General features: G+C 40.9%; 1 protein-coding gene across 1 annotated transcript in view; it reads left to right on the top strand.

Annotated features, from left to right (window-relative positions):
- The window catches only part of LOC149436039 (uncharacterized), a 30,362-nt gene extending 22,808 nt beyond the window's left edge, over nucleotides 1–7,554 (top strand). The window contains exons 2-6 of the mRNA XM_089662097.1: nucleotides 3,052–3,113; nucleotides 4,122–4,235; nucleotides 4,611–4,725; nucleotides 5,827–5,933; nucleotides 7,454–7,554. Coding sequence (XP_089518223.1) covers nucleotides 3,052–3,113; nucleotides 4,122–4,235; nucleotides 4,611–4,725; nucleotides 5,827–5,933; nucleotides 7,454–7,554 — 499 coding nt within the window. The remainder of the gene's footprint in view (nucleotides 1–3,051; nucleotides 3,114–4,121; nucleotides 4,236–4,610; nucleotides 4,726–5,826; nucleotides 5,934–7,453) is intronic.
- The last annotated feature ends 15,805 nt before the right edge of the window (nucleotides 7,555–23,359 follow it).

The following is a 23,359-nucleotide window of genomic DNA, read 5'->3' as shown; positions in this document are numbered from 1 at the left end:
AATGCGCTAAAACATTGCACATAGATTAGTAGTATCTTTTTACACACCTTTTTTGTATAGAGATCATTATAATCTGGTCCCTTTGAATATGTAGACTGGATAAATAAAATGTTTGGATTAATTTCATTTGCATGGGAATTACAAAATTCACAATCCTCATGATTTATAACATTAGCTATAAAACAGCTCATTTGGCTCTCTTTTACTCAGAAAAACTTCTTGTAGATTCAGCTGTAACATATATGACCACAAATGTTACAAAAGCAAACAAAATGATAAAATCTGTAGATGCAGTGGGAAAGGTGCTGGTCTAATATCTTTAAAATAGCCTTAAAAAGCAGAACATTGTAGTTCATTAAATGCTATGTTTAATTATATACAATCTATTTCCTGGAACATAGTTTATGTAAATATGGGCTTTACAAATACAAACCAGGTGATTTAACATATGCAAAAGCCTAGTTTCAAGCCAAAACCAAACATTGGGTGGAGCAAGGCCATAGGATTGAAGGTAAAAGTCATGCTAATGACATTGAAGGTCTGTGCTGTGCAGGTGGAGCTTACCTTCACTCTTAAGTAGCATTCACAAACTGAGATTTTGTTTCTCAGGGTACTCTTCAGTACAGGTTTATCTCATTTTTAGACCTATTGGATAAACAGCATCTAAGAAAAAGAACGAGCTACAGTTAAGAAATGCAGTTTATAAAGTAAGTCTGTTTCTCTGGTGACTACTTAATTCAATCTGTCTAGATTATAATACTATTTTGTCATGGTTTTCTATAGAACGTTTATTAGATGTGATTATATATGTTTCTCCATATAAAGAATTGCTACTTTTATTGGGGATGATCCAAGTAGATATTGCTGTAACTCATAGAAGTCATATATAATTTTCCATTTGTGTTTTATAAGTGATGAATTGTGAAATGTAGGTTAGTGCACTTTGTATATTGTCATTGGTGTTTGCCATTTTAATAAATGCTAAATCTGTGGATAAATTAAATATTTGTGTTCTGGTCTATGGATTTGCATAGAATTTGTTTTGTGTACTATTGGCTACACCTAAGAAATGCATTATCTCAACACATTCAACTACTAAATGCTCCAGGCAGCGCACTAACTTTCAGAACTGCACTAACTTGTGTACACAGTATATTTTTCACTGAAATGAACATAACACATTTTATTACAGAGGTAGCAGCAGTTTAACATGTTCTAAACACACTGGATGGGTAGTGCAAGAGAAATGGTGGTGGCTAAAGTTCAGTAACCCATCTCTATGCAACTATCAATATGGATGCTGTAGGTTATTGTAATTTCTGCATGCAATGCTTTTTTGTTTTGCAGCATAGCGGGGTGTATAATTCTATGCATTTCTCCCCCCCTATAAAATGGTTCCAACTTCCCAAGACTATTTTCAATGTATTGTCATGAGAAAACGAGGACAAATAAAATTTGAGATCTGGTTAATCCATTAGCAGGACGTGTAACTCATTGTGATGGGAGTAGATTGCAAACCTAGCAGTCTTGTGCTTGTCACATGCATCTTATAATGTAATAAGAAATGTCCCTTTAATTTTTTTTTAATAAAAAAAAAAAAAAAAATTATTTAGGTAGACCCTCACACTATATAATAGGTTGTAAAGTGTTAGGCCAGCTTTGGCAATTCTGTAATTAATAGAACTTGGCATCTAAGACTTTCATAGGCTTCCCTTGAAGTGCTATTCTAAAAAGGCTTCAACATGAGGATTGCCATTGTACCCATTCACACCTAAACATGTCACTTGAAAAAGAAAATGAGCTTCTTTGAGACAGAGTTGTAGGTCCCTATAGACTTTAATGGGAGCAGCTGAACATTGTCTAAAATGTGCATTTCTTTTAATGCATATTTTGCATCTTCTACTAGTAACTAGCTTTCCATTGGCTAAAACAAATGCTCAATCCTGCAAAAATGCCTGTACATGTGCTTAAAAAAAACCCAAAGAAACTCAAGTGTGAACCTTTCCTTATCAATAGTGCGCTGTCCATCCAGTAACCGCTTTGGCCATCCATAATGATGGCCAAAAATTACTGATATGAGCAATATTGTATTGCCTGCCCACATTGTTCGGAACACAGAAGATGTGATCGTTTGAGAGCTTCAAATGCATGCCATGATGATTATTTTTCATCCTCCTTGTTCATTATTTGTAGGAGTGACCTTATTTACCAGCACATAATCTGCATGTGCATGGTTACATTTGAAGGTAATTTTATTAAAAAGTTTAAGACAAGTTATATTTCAACTGGGGTGGAACCTTTTAAAAGGTTCAGATACTTTTTAATTATTTCCACACCCTCTCCCTCTAAAATCCCTAACACTGGTGTCACAGCTTTGTGGTACAGTTCATCAGCTGCAATTCATTTTCTTTCTAAATCTATGTAAAATGTGCAATGTTCCTTAATGCCCATGTAGACCTTTTTTAAAAAAAATATTCAAGTATCTTAATAGAGGTCTGTGTAGGCAGAAATATGGGAGCTGCTGTTGATTGTAGGTATAGGGTCTGATCCTGGATTTGCTAAATAGTATGTGTGCAGACTTTTCAGAATTCACTGGCTGCATGCTTGTTCTTGGGGAAGGACTGACTAAGTTGTGATGTAAGGATGATAATGCAAATAACATGCACGTTCCTGCTACACATAGGTGTAAATCAGGCTTAATCTGGCTACACATTCTACAATTTTCTTGTTTAATTTCCTTTAGATTTACCTTCAACTATGTAGTGCCAGGGCCTGCCTGATTGCATACAATTCAGTGTTTCGGTTTGACCTCCTATTATATGGTTTTGGTGAATCTAAAGGGAAAAATTTGTTCAATATATGGCCAGCCAGTAGAATTTAATGTCTCTACAAAACGTCCTGGTTTCTACAAGGCCCTTGATGATCCAATTTAGATAAACTTTTTTTTTTATCTACAACATTAAAGTATAAAAACCAAATCACACAGCAAAGCCATTTCTGTGCCATAATAACACATTGCTTTTGACAAGTGTTACATTGATTTTGAATTTATTTTTACAGGTTTCTGGTGAGCTTCATTATGTCAACAGAATATTTGATCAACTTTAGCTATGGTAAGACATATTTCTGTTCCTGTATCAATTACCTTTTTGTTACAATCAAGTTTCCTGTAACTTCTAAAAAAAATAAAATTAACTTAAAAAAATAAATGAATTCTAGACAAGACAATGGTGGTATCATTGTCTGGGCAAAATTGGGTTGGATACTGCTACATAAACGTCACTCTGAGAAATTGTAAATGTTTACTGTCAGAAATAGACACTGCGGACATTAATTTTACTCCCTATCCACTGTAGCATAATAGTTGGGCGAGAACTTTATAAAACTAATCGGAGTCAATTTCTGCTTGCAAAGTAACTAGTGTAGCTTGCATATTTCTGGGGAAAAAAACCTAAGTACATATTCTTGTTACTTTTGCTGAAAACGTGTGATCTTGGTTTACTAGAGTATATTCCCGTTACAAAATTAAAATTTCACATATCTTCGTTATGAAGTGAAACTTTTTTTTTTTTTTTTTTTTTAAACTTCACTTTTCAAGGAATACCTAATTAGGATTGGATGATGTCATATCGGCTCATTCACTTAGCTAAGTGAAAATGTACTTGGTAAAGAAAAAATTCTTTTAGTTTGAATTATTTGCACAGACTTCAATTAACTGCAAGCAAAAATCCTATCCTTTTTGTTTTTCGTTTTATTTATTTCTTTTCCTTACACATCAGTGGGTTATCTTGCAAAGTCATATGAGCATGCCTTACTCATTTAGTAAATCAATCCCACTGTGCTATACATGAGCAAACCATAAATAGGCTTTTGCTCAAACTCCAGGCATAGTGTAATAAGGATATGCAAAAGTATTTGTGTTGTGTATGCAACACCTAATAACCAGATTTGTTTACTGCTCCCATACAAAAGAAGTGTTGCCAATTAATTGCTATAGGTTATTGAACTTAATGTTTGGATTACCTTACTGGATATGCCAATTTTGTTTGTTTTTTACTTTTTTTTAATTTCTCTTATACTGTACAAGTCAATTTGTGTGGGTTTTTTTTTTTGTTTATTAGGGGAATCCTGTACAGGACCTTATTGTCACCCAGACAGTTTGCTCAAAAGCCAGGTTAACCACACAAGCACTTTGAAAAGTTCAGAAAAAATTCCTTTTCAAGGCATTACTGACAGTAAGTATTCCAACCTTGGACTTGACACCGCTTTTAGTTGAGCCCTAAAAGAGTGTGTGTGTTTTCTTACAAAGGATAATATTTCCCTTTTGCCACTCCTGCAACACCTGGCTAAATCAACAAATACACTTCACTCCCCCAGTGCTGTTAATTAAATAAATCATATACACTTACCTGCCTACTTGCAGCCTTTATGACCTTTTACTTCTGAAAGTGGTATATGATGCTGGAAAAAAAACTAATTTACTGTACAATAAGTTTTTTTTTTTTTTTTTTTTTTTTTTTTTTTTTTTTTATTCTTTAATTGTTTGGCAAAGCTGTAAACCTGAACGCCTCCTTCTCTCTTTTTCTTTTTCTCTCCCCCCTCCTCAATAGGCCGAAAATTAAATAAAAAATGTTGCTATAATGGAGGTACTTGTTTCCTCGGAACACTCTGTATTTGTCCCGTGCAATTCTATGGACGTCATTGTGAATTTGAAAAGTGGCCAGCGTAAGTAATATACGCTTTCCTTCCTTCACTAGTCATTTAGTGTGTCTAGAATTAGAATAGGCAAGCCCTAAGTATTTTGTATTAGGGCAAGGACTCGAGTGCGCATGGAAAACGAAAATATGTTTATGTGTAGTTGGTTACATGTGCAAGGGTAACTACTTGCATAAGAATTTCTACTGTGCTGGTAACAGACAAAAGAATACTCTGCAAAACAAGAAGGTAGGACCTATCTATTCACATTAATGAATTGCTGGGTGTTGCCATTGTTTGGTGTTTTGGATTTATAGCCTAGTTTTTTTTTTTTTCTTTCAGGTAATTGCTGTGCACATTGACAATTTTGACCTATGGTCTATTATAAGGGAAGTATTGACTTAAAACATTCATACTCCCCTAGGTGATGCAGCATAAATCTGTTGCTGCATATGTTGTCCTCCAGCTCTGCAGTGAGAACTGGGCAATCAAACACCACTGATTGCTCAGTTCTTCCCTCCACTCTGAGCAGAGAGCCATAACTGTCAGTCTCCGGCTTTCTGCTCCTCCAGAGCTTACTGGGCAGTGGTGGGGACCAAAGGGGCTGGCTCAGGCTCTTGGTGGATTGCTGAGGGGCTGAGCCAGCTGCCGGTCCAGGCTTCTGGGTGGGTCCTGACCATATGGTTGGGATCTTTCCTGAGCCTGGACAAGCTGAGTGACATCAGCCAAAAGGGGACTTTAGCTCACTGTGGGCTGAAACCAGTTAGAACGGTAGAATGAATTGTACTCTGCAACCTACAGGAGAAGTATAGTCAAAGCTTTGGCTATGCTTATCCTTTAAGTTCCAGACAATCCCCCCTATAAGAAAAGGTCCTCTTCCACAAAACCTGACCATAATGAGGAAATTGATTCCTTGCTAAAATTAAAAAGAGTAAAAGATAAAAACAGATTGCCACTGGCAGGTGTACTTTTACTTTTATTGCGTGTGTGTGGTTTTTTTTTTTTTTTTTTTTTTTTAAATTTGAACCCCACTTCCTCTTAAAAGCAATTGGCACATCTTTCTACATGAACACTGCAGAATAAATCATTCCGATCCTTTATTTTCTTTTCCCTTTTTTTTTTTCCTTTTAGAGATTGTCCTGGTGGTATTCTAAATGCTGAATGGGTAATTAGAGATTGTTCATTATGCAGATGTTTATCAGGAGAATTATACTGCTTGCTCCCTGTTCCAGAATGTGGTAAGTAAATAGATAAAAAAAAATGTAAGATACTAATGTTGCATGCATGATTCTTAAGACTAAAGCTGGCGATATACGTATAGATTTTTTTTTTAGAGAATTTTAGTTTCAAGAAAATTCACTTGACTTTCTAGTCATTAGTGGGGTCAAAATGATGAGTTTTTTTTTTTTTTTCGACCGCAGTGATGGAAAAATTTGAAAGGGCAGAAAACTTTTCTCGATCAAACGACTTTTCAGCTACATTCATGAATTGAATTACATTCATTTTAAACTCTAATGTTAAAGGCAAAAGACAATTTTTGAACGACATTCATCCATTCACTAAGTTTTCAAAGAATTTTTGTACGAATATTCTCACCCAAAAATCTACACGTGTATGGCCAGCTTAACATACATGGCTTAAATTCAGAACCCCTGTCAGCACCACCCAATTAGATTGGGCAAAGTAGAAGATTGTCGCCTAAACAGCTCTTGCACCCAGGGGCGGACTGACCATTTGGAAACACTGGCACTGCCTGAGGGATCGGGGCCAGTAAGGGGCCCCATGAGATGCCCCTGGTAGCTTCATAGGCTGTTTTTGGGTGTGGTTTGAGTGGGTGAGGACACGGGCCCCATGAGCTGTCAGTCGGCCCCTACTTGCACCCCATCAGATGCAGGGATTAGTTTGAGTTTACTGACAACAGCTGGGGAGGTGTCATAATGCAATAGCTGGTGGGGGACATCATTCGGCCTGTGGGCTGAACGGGGGGAACTGTATAGCTTTAGTGTAGTAACATTTAATTTTAGTAAACATGCATTGGAAAATGATTTTATAATAAAACTGACAAAATGGCAATGAAGCACACACAGTGCTGCATATCGACCAATCTAACTATAGTCAAATCGCCAAAACTTGAATTCTGTTTGATCCTGTTTATTACTGGTCTGTTTAATTATTTAAATATAAAAATTCTAAAAGTCCATGCCTATTGCATTTGTATTAGTTATTAATATTCCTACTTGCTATTGTAGTCTGGCCTGCCTTACAGCAGTGCACTTCCCTTAGTAATCTATCCTGGTTATTTCACAGGTGAACATAGTTGACTTTTGAAAATACAGATAAGTGTTCAGGGGATCTCTCCAATAGATGGGAAACAAGAGTGCCTTAGGCACAACTCATTCATAATACAGCCCTGGACATTGTATTGTCTTAGCTAGTTTCCAGGTCTCTGCAGCATGGTGTTCTTTTGTATAGACTTTCCTGTTGTTTTTATTTGCATACCTTTTAGTTGAAGTATTTTGTACTGAAAAAAAGAGAAACTCTGCAAGACCAATAAGTTATTGCTCAGTTTTTTTACTGGACTGGGTATTACACTGTGTGTATGTATATACAGTAAATTAGTGTTTTGTATGGAAAAAAAATTATATTTTTTTTTTCTCCACCAATACAACAAACTAATATTCTGCAGAGAAGACTATTTTATATTTGTATGCTTTTTTTTTTTTTTCTAATTTTTTTTTTTTTTTTTTTTACACGCTAGACAAACTTCAAGCTTTGAGCTCTGCAGGATCAAGTCCACAACAAAAATGGAGTCTGATTTTAACTGTCCTTTTATACAATATTTTAGGATATGTAGTATAATTATAAGCACACTGAAATGTATGTACAGAGCACTGCACTTTAAGAGCCTATCCTTTTTCACATGTGAGTTATTCTTGCACTAATGTTGACATATGTTCAGCACCCATGGATGGTGGTGTGGGTGACTGTGGTGGGTTTTTTTTTTTTTTGATAGAAGTAAGAAGTGTAAAATTGTAACTGCTTGATGGTTTCATCATGCTACGAGTAAGATGAATTTTTACACTCAAGTGGACTAACTAGAGAAAAAAAATGTTGGACTTTAAAGGTACCCTATGCACACAAGATGAGATGGTAAAACTATAAATTTCATTAGATAACAATAGAGAATATTATAAAGATAAAAGATGCACCCAACGATAAATGCCTAAACAGAAAAGTTTCACTACAGCTTTTAATGTATACCAGCACACCCAGTGTATAAAGCAGTGAATCGGGAAACTTCATCTCTTGTGAAATTTTAATTCTCCGCGTGTTTTGCGGTCAAGGCTGTTTCCTCAGGAGACCAGGAGGGAAAATCCACTTATTTATCTGAATAAGAAATAACAAAATGCTAATAACATATGGAAAAATATATGTGGTGGGGCACCAAGGTAGAAGCCAAAGCTTATCCACCGCGAAAAAGGTGTAAAAAGCAGCAGGACACCTCAACCACCAACTTTATGTTGCACTCAAGTACAACATGGCAAAGGCAACTTTGAAATGGGTGATGTAGACTTTAAAGATGCCTTTTTTAAATAAGATGAGGGTAGATTTATTGGGATGGGGAGTGGATCCTTTGCTTCAATCTTAAATTGTAAATTCTTTTATGGATCTAGCTTATAGTGCTTTTTGATATTTGCCACACTGATTTGTGTGGGATGTTAGGGATATACGCAGGGGTGGACTGACCTTTTTGAAACTTGGGCACTGCCTGGGATCAGTAAGGGGCCCCATGAGATGCCCCGGGGTTTTTTTTTTTTTTTTTTTTTTCCATAGGCTTTTTTGAGTTTGGGCAAGGACAGAGGGGCCCCATGATCCCCTATTGCCCGGGAGCCCCATGAGTTGTCAGTCTGCCCCTGGCTATACACCTTTTGGGCAAGATACATTTGCTCTACTGAATGGAGGAACATTAACCCTTATGATGGATTGTGGGCTTTGCAGAAAATAACAAATGTAACTTTCTTTACTGGTGGACAGCTACCATGTTCAATAATGAATAGTCTTGGAATCCTGACGCTTTCCAATACTGATCAAGACCCCACTATAGAGGGTTCTACTCATTCAAATTTGGCAAAATGCTGAGTGACCTAAGCCAGTTGAAAATGAACCAGGTACACTAGTTTCTGTCATTCCTAAGATGGATATAGCCAATTTCAATGCAAAAGGAAAAGTCTCGAAAAATAATGCGCATATATATATATATATATATATATATATATATATATATATATATATATATATATATATATATATATATATATATATATATATATATATATATATATATATATAAATTTTTTTTTTTTTTTTTTTTTTTTTTTTTTCTAAAGCTATTTGGGACTGCAATCAAGAAAAAAAAATCAACTAATGTTCTTTAGTAGATATGAAAGTATTTTTAAAAGCTTTACAATATGTGTAAATATATTTTGTATGTCCTAGACAATATGCATGCAACCTGTAAATGGATAGATTGTAAACCTGTATAAGAGTGTAGGAATTGTGTAAACAAATGTGTGCTAGATTAGTGGTATACTTTTTAATTTTAAAAAATTATAGCTTATTTTAAAGACTCCTTTTGTTTTGTTTTTTGTTTTTACCCCTTTCTTCACCCTATACACTGATTCACTGCCAATGTATACTAATTTATTGCCATCTTGGGACCACACACCTACACCTTTCCCCAGAACCAAGATATCTGTAATAAATCACAGTGGGCTATGACTAAAGAATGGTCGGATTTGGTTTGAGCATTGTTCTTTGCTACTGGTGCATGCACAGGGCACAAGAAAATGAACTGTTCTGGGCCCTGGGAGGATGTAGTAACCCAATCTCAAGGAGGTTGCTGACCACCTGCAGTTTGAGGATATTAAGTGGAGTATTAAATTCTAAGGATATATTTAAATATTTGACAAAGCTTTAAAATAAGCTTGTGCCATTATTTTTCTTACTAAAATAGAACATGTATTGCTGACTGTGAAAATTGTGTAAGATTGAGGAATTCTGATTTTTCCATGGTTCCTGTTGGACTAGAGTATATATTTCATTGGGTTGTGTGTGTGTGTGGGTTTTTTGTTTTTTTTTTTGTTAACATTTCAAAATGATGCTGGCCATACACAGGAAAAGCTATGTCAAGCAATTAAAATGGTTTCACTGCTTTGTTCTACCCCCCCCCCCCCCCCCACGCCAAGTATTTTCTTATACCCTCTAGATTTCATCAGTTATATTTCTTGGTTACTTCTATTTTGGCCCTGTAGAATTCCAAAGAAACTATAGATTAGTCATATGGATTTATATTTTAAAGTATCTCATCTAAAAGTTAGCTTAGAAGCTTAGAAAATAATTGTATGTTTTGGAATTCCAATTTTCATATTAAGTCTTGCTTTTTCTTGTGATTTAAAATGTCCATTCTATTTTACCTGTGTCTCTTTTAAAAGTTATCTGTTCCTGAAATATTCCAACTTGTGCAGTTACAAATACTCATAATTGCCTGAAAAATAGTTTCTACTCCAAGGCCAAACCAAGCTCAAATATGCTTAGTGGTTACTATATGATGTAAATCAAGCATGTCAAACTGGTGTTTGATACCACATCTGTCCTCAACGCCTTTGCAGCTGTCGGCTCGTTTAAAAAAAAATTAATTACTGCCCAAAATGTTCTATAGTTCATAAAGGATAGCCTTACTAATGTATTTTTACAGCCAACAAGTTAAAATTGTTTATTGTACCCCTTTTTAAGTAGGGTAAAAACATATCAATCACCTAATGTTTAAAAGATGTTTCACACATGACATTTCAAAGTGCTGTCTAATCCTCTAAATTAAAAATTAGACAGATGTGGGCCACAGTACTACTAAAGCTCCATGTGCCATTGTACTGCTCTGTCCAGAATTGTCATAGTTGAGTTTGACATGCCATGTATAAATTTTGTTTTAAAGCTAGTTTATAATTTATCCAACCAATGTTTTTTGTTTTAAAAAAAAAAATATATATATATATATATATATATATATATATATATATATATATATATATATAAAATTATTTTTGTAACTTATTTGGTCTGATGAACAAATTTTCAAGTTTATAGCAGTATGAGTCCTTTTGGCACTGTTTATATCTGTGCTTATGCTGTGTAAGCTTGTCCATTTTTATGTTTTGTAAAATTGTGTGTTTTGATAGACTCTGATCCATTAAATTTGCATCAAACTTGCTGGCATGCACTGCAATGAAAGAATTGCATCATACATTACATAATATTACATGTTCGTTCCAACAGTGTTTTTAATACATGACCAAAAAATGTCATGAGCCAGCCCTTCTCCTAACTGTCTCAAAAAAAAACACAGCTCCTGGGCTCCCCCTGCAACTACATGCAACCCACCACTCTTAATATCTACATGTGGGAAGGAAAGTTGAGCACAAGCAGGGATCACTGGTTCATGTGACAACTTTCAGCTCAGTCTGGTTGGCAGGCGGCAGCAGAAGTATCCTAACAACCAGTGAGTCATCCTTCCCTGGCCCTCTCATATGGTGAAAATAAAATGCTGTGGGTACCCCCCCCCCCCCCCCGTAGAAAAAAAAAGGCTGGGAAAAGAAACCTATGCAGTATCTCTTTACCACCTCTCCTCCTGGCTTCTGACCTCAGCATGTAAATGCCTCCACAGGCATGCACTATGCACAGTATGCAACATCTCATTTCCACCCCTCCTGAGTTCTGACCTCTGCATCCACCCGTTCCCCATCCCCACCTCTGCACATAAATACCTCCACATCTTCCAAGCCCTCTTCCTGTCCCCACACCAAAACTTCCTCCAATCTCGATTAATCAGCTACCTCCCTGTGTATTGGGCTCTAGTAGCAGAGTAGGTGTACCTAACTGCGCCAGTACCAGGGCATTCATTTATACTGCCTTGCAGGGAGATTCTTCTGTCAGATCTGTGCTACCCTGAGCCTAAAGGGATCCAGGAGCTGCTGAGAGTATAGTTTTCACTGTAAACACAGAAGGTTCCTGTGTTTACACGTGACAATGGGAAGAGCTGGAAGGTGGTAGCCACTTCACGTGCCCAGGCCTGGGGGCCTTATGTTTGCCACCTGTGCAGCAAGTAAATACACACTTTTGGACAAATTGTATAAAACAAGAAAAACCCCAAAGTCCCATTAATGTAAACCCAACCTTTAATCACGTTAATGTCCATTGGAGATCCTTGTCAATCATGAACTACACTGGCTGTAAAGAAAAAAAAAAAAACTGTCATTTCTGATGCCATCACTAATGCTGCAAATAACTGCTCCCAGTCCCTGCAGCAGAATGTAAAAAGGAGTAGGGTATCCTAGGGGATGTCATTGAACAGTTTACAACATAAACCTATTTGGTCAATGTGCTTACTTATTTTGTAAGTAGGAATATTATGTAAGCGCCATGTTGCGTGCATGGCCTGGTATGGTTCAGGAGGGGAGGAGTGCACGCTCCTCTTCTTACCTTTTATTAGCCACCCTGGCTGCATGCTCAGTCTAGTACCAGACCTTCATTAAAGCTAAGTTGCTGGTATGTAATTTTATTAGGGAAGTCCATGCACTTTCTTGGCAATTTTAAACCCCAATTCTTTTCTCTTTTGTGAATGTGTCAGTTTTGTTTGTAGGTTCTATAAATCATACACTGCACGAGCAGGTAATCATTCTCTGGCACCTGCACAGATGTCTCGCTCACCACATTGCCTATGTGTGGGATGCCAATCAGTCTAACCCCCTGCTGCGGCTTGCAGGCTACCACATGCAAGTTTCAGATCCCCCCTTGGAATTGTGCCAGGCTCGGGCTTTAAATGCCAGAGCCAAACAATCCAGAAACCTCATCCTGAGCTTCACCTGCTGCCTGTGTGGGCCCGAAGCTCTGGTGAAGTCACCCAAGACTTCATCTCTACTAGGACCCTGTGATCCCCCTCTGGAAGTGTTCTGCCAGTCCCTCACTCTGCTGACCATCCTACATAGATTTTCCTCAGCTGAGCCAGCTGCCTGGGACTGTCAGATGCCTACAGTGTTCACATTGCTGCTCTGTGTCTCTGACTTTCATTGCTGTGTCATATTGCTATCCTGTGATGCTGCTGCTTCTCCTTGACAGTGTTGCCCACAGGATTACTGCCCTGTATTCCTGTTGCATGTTCCTAGCTGTCTCCTGCACTTGCATGGACCTATTGGACTTGCCTGACTTTGCTGCACTATATTTCTGTCCTGCGATTCTACATATTCTCACTGGCTGTACCAAACTAACTGGCACTGGAAATAATCCCAGCTTTATTGCATGTTTTCTGTGTACCCTGTGGATTTATTGTTTTGATAAAGTATTGGCTTGTTGAACTCTTAGTGAATCTTGTCTCTTCTATCCATGCTATCAAACTGTACCAAGAATCTCCCTCCACCTCAGAGGCGATAGTACCTATATTAGCGGACATCCCACTACCCTGACAAAAGCCGGAGTCATATACAGGATGTTTCCAGCAAGGGGGGAAAGCTACTGTGTTCTGTGACATCAGGCCCTCCCTTTATGGTAAAACTCAAAGCCATTAAGCCAGGAAACATATCCAGGACAGTTAGGGGAGGGAAACAACTCATCTGTAGAAAGGCATACTGTATGGCATTGAGGAAGCTATCGATGTAAAAGGAGAAATAGCCAATGTAGGCATTGTGTCCTGACATCTCCCAATCTGTTGCCCATATCTATCATACATTTGATATTTGTCAGAAAAAGGCAGCCCAGGGATAAACCCCAGCCTTCCCACTAGCCAATGCACCTAATTGAAAAACATTTTGAGAGAGCGGCTGTGGACATTATTGGCCCAACCCTGTAAGTCAGGAAAATGATGCATCCTGACTATAGTTGACTATGGTACCTGCTATTCAAAGTCTGTGGCCCAGTCCAGCAATTCAGCATGCAAAGTAGCAGAGACACTTATCATTTTCTGTTTGGGTGGGGTTCCCCAGTGAGATCCTAATATATCCCAGGTGCCCTGTTGTAAAATCCCTATGGTGCACCTTCAGGGTATGGATAATTCAGACTACTGCATACCAACCCCAAATCAATGGCCTCTGCCAACACATTAACACCTTTAAGAGCATGCAAAAAGTCTTTGTAAACTGTGATATTGAGGAAACTTCTTTACCATGTTTTCTTTGCCTACCAAGAAGTGCTGCAAGAATGCAGATTTTTCCAATCTGAACTACTGAATAGCAGGAGGATTCATGGCCCTTTAAAATCCTTATAGGAGCATGGCAAGATGCTGACCCAGGACCACCTCAGGGCAGTTGAGATGGTGAGCAGAGCAGAAGTGTGTAGCCAGGTATTGGTCCATGGCTGGAGACAAAAACATTGTTCTTTATTTACTCCTTCTTCTAAGATATTGATGTTGTACTGCACATCACTGCTTCAAGCACCAGGGGGAAAACCAAGTCAAGCAAACCCATAGACTTTAATGCAAAGTGACTGGAATCCTGGGAGGTGTAGTCCAAGGAAGCAGCCATGTAATGAAACCACTGCCTATCTGAACTACAGGTTCCAACAGACTTTGTGCAGTAGGAGCAGCCTCAAGGGGCTTTTTATTCTTTTGCCTGGGAAAGCCCATGACAAGGGAGTCCATACCTATTGATCGGTTCGTGCCATTGACTGTGTTCAGGAAGGTTATCCAGTCTCTTTTATAAAGAGTGAGATAAGCAGAGATCCAGCAGCACTGCTAACTTGCTCACCTTGTGAGATTGCAGCTAAGAGACATGAACATTCATCAGATTCCTCACTCCATCGAATGAGATTGTAGAAGCACCAAAACCAGACCAAAGGGCCCCCTTCCATTTCAAGAGCCTATTGCCTTCTCCATTTGTCAATGAGAGGGGCATTGGCCCATTTATCCACTGTTAGCAGTAATCCAGTTGCTGATAGCAGGACATTTAGAGTACACAGCCCATTTCTCTTTACAGAAATTCTGTACCTAATTGCCATCAAGCCTTCACCAACTCTGAGCTGTGATCATACAGTATTATTTCTATATTTGTTCCACTTTTACTTCCTGGCACACAGAACTGTATTGCACCTGTCACCATCTTACTGTATGTTGGCTTTCCAGAATTAACAAGTTCACAGACATTCAACTAAAAGCCCCAACAGAAGATCAACCTTAAGGACTGCCCCTTTTGTTCCTCCTACAAGTTTCCCTTAATTCCCCTGTTACTGTTTGTTCTTTTATTACTTACTGACCATACCCACCCAGTCAGTTTAGGCCTAGTACCTCCACTATTAGTGCACACTGGCAGTGTAGATCCCCTATTGGTAGTTCAAACTTCATTACTGTCCTCTGTTTTCAGGTGGTTCTGCTACAGTTTATGCTGGCCAGGGTGTTGTGTGTTATTTATGCTTACCTCTTTACTGTTAGCCATCCTATATGTAGAACTGTGTTGCCAATCTGTTTGTACATGCTTGGCTATCAATCTTACTGAGCAATAATACAATCATTTTTACTCTTGTTAACTAGTTTGGTGCCTGTTTTAAAGATAGTACTACTATTGGGTGATAGGAATTATATGTTGTTCTTCACTGTGTTCACTTGCTTTTACGCTGGCTCTGCCAGCAGGGCTGAGGCCCTTGAGAAGATTGAGGCAAAAAACACAGGATACACCTTATCCAGTGGCTTTTCTGGGGGTACCGCTACATGTGGTATGACTGTAGGGTCTTCAAGATTTTACCAAGGGATAATAAGTCCCCGGAAAAAGCTTAAGCACACCTGGGAAGGTCCCTATCAAATGCTTCACCAAATGCATGAAACTAGCTATGTAGTCAGCCTGGGTGACAAAAGCCAGAAAGCCATCCTCTTTCTTGATAAGCCCCAAAAACTAATGTAGCACGTGATTGGAAATCATTCTTCTGTACCTTCAACTTCCTTGAGGTGCACAGATCTGGCCCTTAATCATACAGAGACCCTTGAAAAGAAACTAGTACAACATGACCCCTTCTGATTGCCTGAATCCGTGAAAGAATCTAGTTGCAAAAAAATGTAGGCGATGCATCCAGCAATCTCGCAGCCCCTGGGGTTCTCTGGCCAAACTAGTTCTTTGCTGTGCCCAGATTGTTGCCCTGGACCTGTCCCTTGCTGTATTATCTGATTGCCCTGTGATGCTAGTGCTTGTCCGTTACTGTGCCCAAATTGCTGTTCTATGACCCTGCTGCTTGTGTTTTTGCTGTGCTCCAGATTGTTTCCACTGGACTTATCCATTTTTGCTATGTCATATTTCTATTCTGTGATATTGTGGATTCTCCCTGGCCGTATAACACTGCTGTATGGCACCTCTCTGGCACTGATTTTCAGTCTACTGCATAGCTTCTGTGTACCCTGTGTACCTTTTTGATAAACCCTTTGCCTGTTAAAACCCCTTAAGAAAGAACCCCTTGGTCAAGGGTTTAGAAACACTTTTGATCATTGCTCTGTCTGTGTTCTGTTCTGCCCACACCTTTGCCATATATATATATATATATATATATATATATATATATATATATACTGTATGTGTATAGTTGCAAGAAAAAGTATGTGAACCCCTTGGGATTACGTGGAGTTTTGCATGAATTGGGCATAAAATGTGCTCTGAACGTCATCTAAGTCACAACAATAGAAGAACACAGTCTGCTGAACATACTACACAAACATTAGATGTTGCCATGGCTTAATTGCACATAACATGTAAACATTCAGTGCAGGGAGGAAAAAGTATGTGAGGCCCTAGCTTAATGACTTCTCCCAGAGCTAATTGGAGCCAGGAGTGAGCCAACCTTGACTCCAATCAGTGTGATGATATTGGATGTGTTGCTGACAGCTGTCCTGCACTTAAACACACACCTGTTTTGGGTTTACTGGTTTCAAGAAGCACTGTCTGATGTGAACCATGCCTCGCAGAAAAGAGCTCTCAGAAGACCTACGATCAAGAATTGTTGACTTGCATGAAGCTGGAAAGGGTTACAAAAGTATCTCCAAAAGCCTCGATGTTCATGTGTCCACGGTAAGACAGACTGTCTACAAATGGAGAAAGTTTAGCACTGTTGCTACTCTCCCTAGGCATGGTCGTCCTGTAAAAATGACTGTAAGAGCACAGCGCAGAATGCTGCATGAGGTAAAGAAGAATCCCAGAGTGTCAGCTAAAGACCTACAGAAATCTCTGGCACATGTCAACATTTTTGTTGACACGTCTACAATAAGGAAAACATTAAACAAGAATGGAATACATGGGAGGACACCACGGAGGAAGCCATTGCTGTCCAAAAAGAATATTGCAGCACGTTTGAAGTTTGCAAAAGAGCACCTGGATGTTCCACAGCACTACTGGCAAAATATACTGTGGACAGATGAAACCAAGATTGAGTTGTTTGGGAAGAACACACACTATGTGTGGAGAAAAAAAGGCACAGCACACCAACATCAAAACCTCATCCCCACTGTAAAACATGGCGGAGGGAGCATCATGGTTTGGGGCTGCTTTGCTGCCTCAGGGCCTGGATGGATTGTTGTCATTGATGGGGAAAATGAATTCCAGAGTTTATCAAGACATTTTGCAGGAAAACGTACAACCATCTGTCCGCCAACGGAAGCTCCGCAGAGGATGGGTGATGCAACAGGACAATGACCCAAAGCATACAAGTAATTCAACAAAACAATGGCTGCAACAGCACAGAATACACCTTCTGGAGTGACCCAGTCAGAGTCCTGACCTCAACCCGATTGAAATGCTGTGGCATGACCTTAAGAGAGCGATTCACACCAGACATCCCAAGAATATTGCTACACTGAAACAGTTTTGTGAAGAGGAGTGGTCCAAAATTATTCCAGATCGTTGTGCAGATCTGATCTGCAACTACAGGAAACGTTTGGTTGAGGTTATTGCTGCCAAAGGAGGGTCAGCCAGTTATTAAGTCCAAAGGTTCACATACTTTTTCCTCCCTGCACTGTGAATGTTTACATGTTATGTGCAATTAAACCATGGCAACATCTAATGTTTTTGTGTAGTTTTCTGTTCAGCAGACTGTGTTCTTCTATTGTTGTGACTTAGATGACGTTCAGAGCACATTTTATGCCCAATTCATGCAAAACTCCACGTAATCCCAAGGGGTTCACATACTTTTTCTTGCAACTGTATATATAAATATATATTGGGGAAAATTAATTATTTGATCCCTTGCAGATTTTGTAAGCTTGCCCACTTACAAAGACATGTTGGGTCCATAATTTTTATCATAGGTGTATTTTAAATCATAGAGACAGGATATCAAGCAAAAATTCAGAAGAAACGCATGACACAAATGTTAGAAATTGAAATGCAGTTCAGTGAGTAAAATAAGTATTTCATCCCCTACCAACCAATAATAATTCCTGCTCCTACAGACTGTGCTCTAATTGTACACAGATTAGTCCCGTCAACTAGTTAGTCAGGAGCTCCTAATGTTAACTTGCTATGTGTATAAAATACACCTGTCCACAGAATCTTTCTTCCATTCAAACCTCACCATCACTGTGGGCAAGACTAAAGAGCTGTCTAAGGACATCAGGGATAAGATTAGATGTCTGCATTAACCTGAACACGCATCCCAGTCTTAGTCCATAGGGTTCAATAATGAGTTGGCCCACCATTTGCAGGTATAGCTCCTCTAGGAAGGCTGTCCACAATGTTTAGGAGTGTGTCTATGTGAATATTTGACCATTCTTCCAGAAGCGCATTTGTGAGGTCACGCACTGATGTCGGAAGAGAAGGCCTGACTTGCAGTCTCCGCTCTAATTCATACCAAAGGTGTTCTGTTGGGATTAGGTAAGGACTGTGCAGGCCAGTCAAGTTCCTCCACCCCAAACTCGCTCATCCATGTCTTTATAGACCTTGCTTTGTGTGCTGGTGCGCAGTATGTTAGAACAGGAAGGGGCCACCCCCAAACTGTTGGGAGCATGAAATTTTCCAAAATGTCTTGGTATGCTGATGCCTTAAGAGTTCCCTTCACTGGAACTAAGAGGCCAAGCCCAACCCATGAAAAACAACCCCACACTATAATCTTCCCTCCACCAAACTTTACACTTGGCACATTGTAGTCAAGCAAGTACCGTTCACCTGGCAACCACTAAACCCAGACACATCCATTAGATTGCCAGACAGAGAAGCATGATTTGTCACTCCAGAAAACATGTCTCCGCTGCTCTAGAGTTCAGTGGCGGCGTGCTTTATACCACTGCATCTGATGCTTTGCATTGAACTTGGTGATGTAAGGCTTGGATGTAGCTGATTGGCCATGGAAGCCCATTCCATAAAACTCTCTATGCCCTGTTGTGCTAATTTGAAGGTCACACGATGTTTGGAGGTCTTTAGCTATTAACTCTGCAGACAGTTGGCAACTTCTGCGCATTGTGAGCTTTGCCATTTTCCGTGGCTTACCACTTCATGGCTGAGTTTATGTTGTTCCCAGTTGCTTCCACTTTGTTATAATACCATTAACAGTTGACCGTGAAATATTTAGTAAATCCAAAGATTTTCTATGGGGGTTGAGATCTGGAGACTGGCTAGGCCACTCCAGGACCTTGAAATGCTTCTTACGAAGCCACTCCTTCGTTGCCCGGGCGGTATGTTTGGGATCATTGTCATGTTGGAAGACCCAGCCACGTTTCATCTTCAATGCCCTTGCTGATGGAAGGAGATTTGCACTCACAATCTCACGATAGATGGCCCCATTCATTCTGTCCTGTACATGGATCAGTCGTCCTGGTCCCTTTTGCGGAGAAACATCCCAAAGCATGATGTTGCCACCTCCATGCTTCACAGTAGGTATGGTGTTCTTTGGATGCAACTCCGCATTTTCTCTCCTCCAAACACGACGAGTTGTGTTTCTACCAAACAGTTCTATTTTGGTTTCATCTGACCATATGACATTCTCCCAATCCTCTTCTGGATCATCCAAATGCTCTCTAGCAAACTTCAGACGGGCCCGGACATGTACTGGCTTAAGCAGGAGGACACGTCTGGCACTGCAGGATCTGAGTCCCTGGCGGTGTAGTGTGTTACTGATTGTAGCCTTTGTTACGTTGGTCCCAGCTCTCTGCAGGTCATTCACTAGGTCCCCCCGTGTGGTCCTGGGATTTTTGCTCACCGTTCTTGTGATCATTTTGACCCCGCGGGGTGAGATCTTGCGTGGAGCCCCAGATCGAGGGAGATGATCAGTGGTCTTGTATGTCTTCAATTTTCTAATTAATGCTCCCACAATTGATTTGTTCACACCAAGCTGCTTGCCTATTGCAGATTCAGTCTTCCCGGCCTGGTGCAGGTCTACAATTTTGTTTCTGGTGTCCTTCGACAGCTTTTTGGTCTTCACCATAGTGGAGTTTGGAGTGTGACTGTTTGAGGTTGTGGACAGGTGTCTTTTATACTGATAACAAGTTCAAACAGGTGCCATTGATACAGGTAATGAGTGCAGGACAGAGGAGCCTCTTAAAGAAGAAGGTACAGGTCTGTGAGAGCCAGAAATCTTGTTTGTAGGTGACCAAATACTTATTTTCCACCATAATTTGCAAATAAATTCTTTCCAAATCAGCCAATGTGATTGTCTGGATTTTTTTTTCTCATTTTGTCTTTCATAGTTGAGGTCTACCTATGATGCCAATTACAGGCCTCTCATCTTTTTAAGTGGGAGAACTTGCACAATTGGTGGCTGACTAAATACTTTTTTGTGTGTGTGTGTGTGTGTGTGTGTGTGTGTGTGTGTGTGTGTGTGTGTGTGTGTATATAGCCTTGTGTTTTTTGAATGTGCCTTATTTGCATTTTTCAAGAAAAAAATTTCAATTCAGAAATCATTCAATATTGTCCAGCAAAAGATAACCCATATATCTTTCCATTTGTATTAGGAGATGGGGCGTACACAGTACAGTTCAACACGGAGAAGCCAGATAGTCTCTGGCCATGACAAAATAACAGGGATAGCAAAGGTTAACTCTGTCCACTCAGAAAAGGAAGGGGCTGGTAAATTACATATTACACAGGAGCCTGGGGCTAACAGGAACTGGATAGGAGGGGGAGTTGGGTCGCATATAGCGGAGACTATCGCCTTCATTTTCCTATTACAGCCACTGAATGCCTGTGGTAGGTAGAGGAAGAGCAATGGGATTTCAGCAGCTGCAGGAGGGAAATGGAGGGCATCGGTTCCTCTATATGGCGCTGCTTCCGCTGCCCCTCCTATCCAGGTATACAGGAGAGCTGCACAGGCCCCCTGGAGCATGGGGCTGGTTGCAATTGAGACTCCTGTAGATATGTCTCTAATCTTACTCAAGGCCAGATGTTGATCCATATCCTGTTGGGGGCCACCAAAGAATCGCAGCTTTCCACCTGCAGTAATAAATCATCTGGGAACCAGACTTAAGGTCACAGCAAGAAAGAGGCGCTTATCCTTCAACACCCAGCTTTGAACAACCATGCTGTTACGGTCTCTCCCCTCGCTCTGCCTTTCTTCCTTCTCCCCCCCCCCCCCTTCCCCCCGTCAGGGCTTCCCTCTCGCTCTCCCCTTTGATCATCCCCCCTCCCTTCCCCTTGCAGATTCCTAGTGTCCTACACAAAAGAATCCCCGGCGCAGGCTGCCGGGGTGTCTCCGCGCGCCCCCCCCAGGTGGGCACATCGTGGGCACGAGGCTTCCCACGCTCTGTGCCCGCCGGAGACAAAGGCCGAGCTCCCTGAAGTGCGGCCAGAGTGAGGGGGCGTGTGCCCCGTTGCCCCGGCAACCCGACGCAGGGAACCGGGAAGCGTCCTGCTCCGGCTTAAGAAGGCCGGTGCGGGACCCAGCCTGTGTGATTGGTCCCCTGCTCTCGAGAGAAGTGCTGTGTGGGGTCTGAGATGAGGCCAGACCCCACAGCCAGGACCCCGCTGGGTCCCTGTAGGCCTGCTGGAAAGCTGATCGCTGTTGGTCCCTTGCTCTGGATAGAAGCACTGTGTGAGGTCTGAGCTGAGGTCAGACCCCACAGCCAAGACCCCCGCTGAGTCCCCATGAGCCTGCTGTTGTCCCTGGAAAGCTGAGTACCGTGAGGCTCCCTGTCTGCTGGCCGCTTTGTCCCTGGAAAGCTGTTCCTGTCTGCTGGCCGCTGTTTGGAGGTCTGAGCTGAGGCCAGACCCCGCTGAATGTCCGCTGATCGCTGTTCGTCCCTGGAAAGCAATCCCTGTCTGCTGACCACTTTGTCCCTGGAAAGCTGTTCCTGGCCGCTGCTTGTCCCTGGAAAGCTGTCCCTGTCTGCTGACCTCTTTGTCCCTGGAAAGCTGTTCCTGTCCACTGGCCGCTGTTTGGAGGTCTGATCTGAGGCCAGACCCCACAGCCCAGACCCCGCTGAGTGTCCGCTGATTGCTGTTCATCCCTGGAAAGCGATCCCTGTCTGCTGACCGCTTTGTCCCTGGAAAGCTGTTCCTGTCCGCTGGCCGCTGTTTGGATGGCTGAGTGTCCGCTGATTGCTTTTCTTCCCTGGAAAGCGATCCCTGTCTGCTGACCGCTTTGTCCCTGGAAAGCTGTTCCTGACTGCTGACCGCTGTGTCCCTGGAAAGCTGAGTGCTGCATGGGCCCCTGTCTCCTGACTGCTGTGTGCCGCTGGAAAGTTACCTCTGACTAAACCGTGAGTGCTCCTATTCTCCTGCCTGAACTGCCCCCCTTGAATCAATATATTGCCCTGTCTGGACTGCCCCCACTGAATACACCCATACTTTCCCTGCCTGGACTGCCCCATTTGAATTTATTATCCTTGCGGGAACTGCCCACTTGGATTAATAATTGCTCGGACTGCCTATTGCATGGCTGGATTATCGTAGCTACCTGGACTGCCCCCCGAGTGCTCGGGCTATTAATACCCGAATCGCCCTATATCGTGGGCCGGATTATAACTGTTTGGACTCCTCCCCCCTCTTCCCCTTTTTTGGGTACCCGGACACTACCTTCCTACCCTGATTCAGTGCCTCCCATACTTCAATAAAGCTTTGTGTGTTTATCATCCTCCATGTGCATTCTGTTCTGCCTATGCTTCTGTCACACATGCCAATAAAGTCAATTACAGTAAAGCATGATGGGAAATTAAACCCTGAGCTGGAAGATCCATATATAATGGTACGTACCAAGAGGTGTCTGCAACCAGATGTATCGCATACCAGGCCTAACATGCCCAGTCTGAGGCTACTAGAATTAAGAAGAATGTTTTTCAGCTCTATCCTTTGCAATAACTAGGGAAGAAGGTTTAGAGGAGAGGAAAGATAAATCGGAGAACACCTGTCTCAAGGTGCTACTAACATCTCCATCCCTTCCACATCAAGAATCCTTGGTTTTGGCCCTGAACCTGGGTACTTTTTCTCTTGAACCCAGATTCTAGAAAATCTTTGTCTGCTGTAGCTCATCAAAAAGAAAATAGTAAAAGTCGAAATGAAGGGACCACTCTCACTAAACCTCAGGTGAGCCACCTGCCAGTTGTCCACCTCTGGAATATGAACAGAGAATAGGGCCAGAAGGATCTGAGCCTCTTCCAATGTGACTAATGCACCCTTTTTCTCTGGTGTTTGACATACACCAAAGTATTGGCATTGCCTGATTG

Source organism: Staurois parvus, unplaced genomic scaffold (assembly GCF_062004578.1).
Source record: "Staurois parvus isolate SC_StPar_1 unplaced genomic scaffold, SC_StPar_1.0 ptg001432l, whole genome shotgun sequence".
Taxonomy (NCBI): domain Eukaryota; kingdom Metazoa; phylum Chordata; class Amphibia; order Anura; family Ranidae; genus Staurois; species Staurois parvus.
Note: the sequence above shows the minus strand (reverse complement) of the source record. Positions and strands in the feature narration are given on the sequence as shown.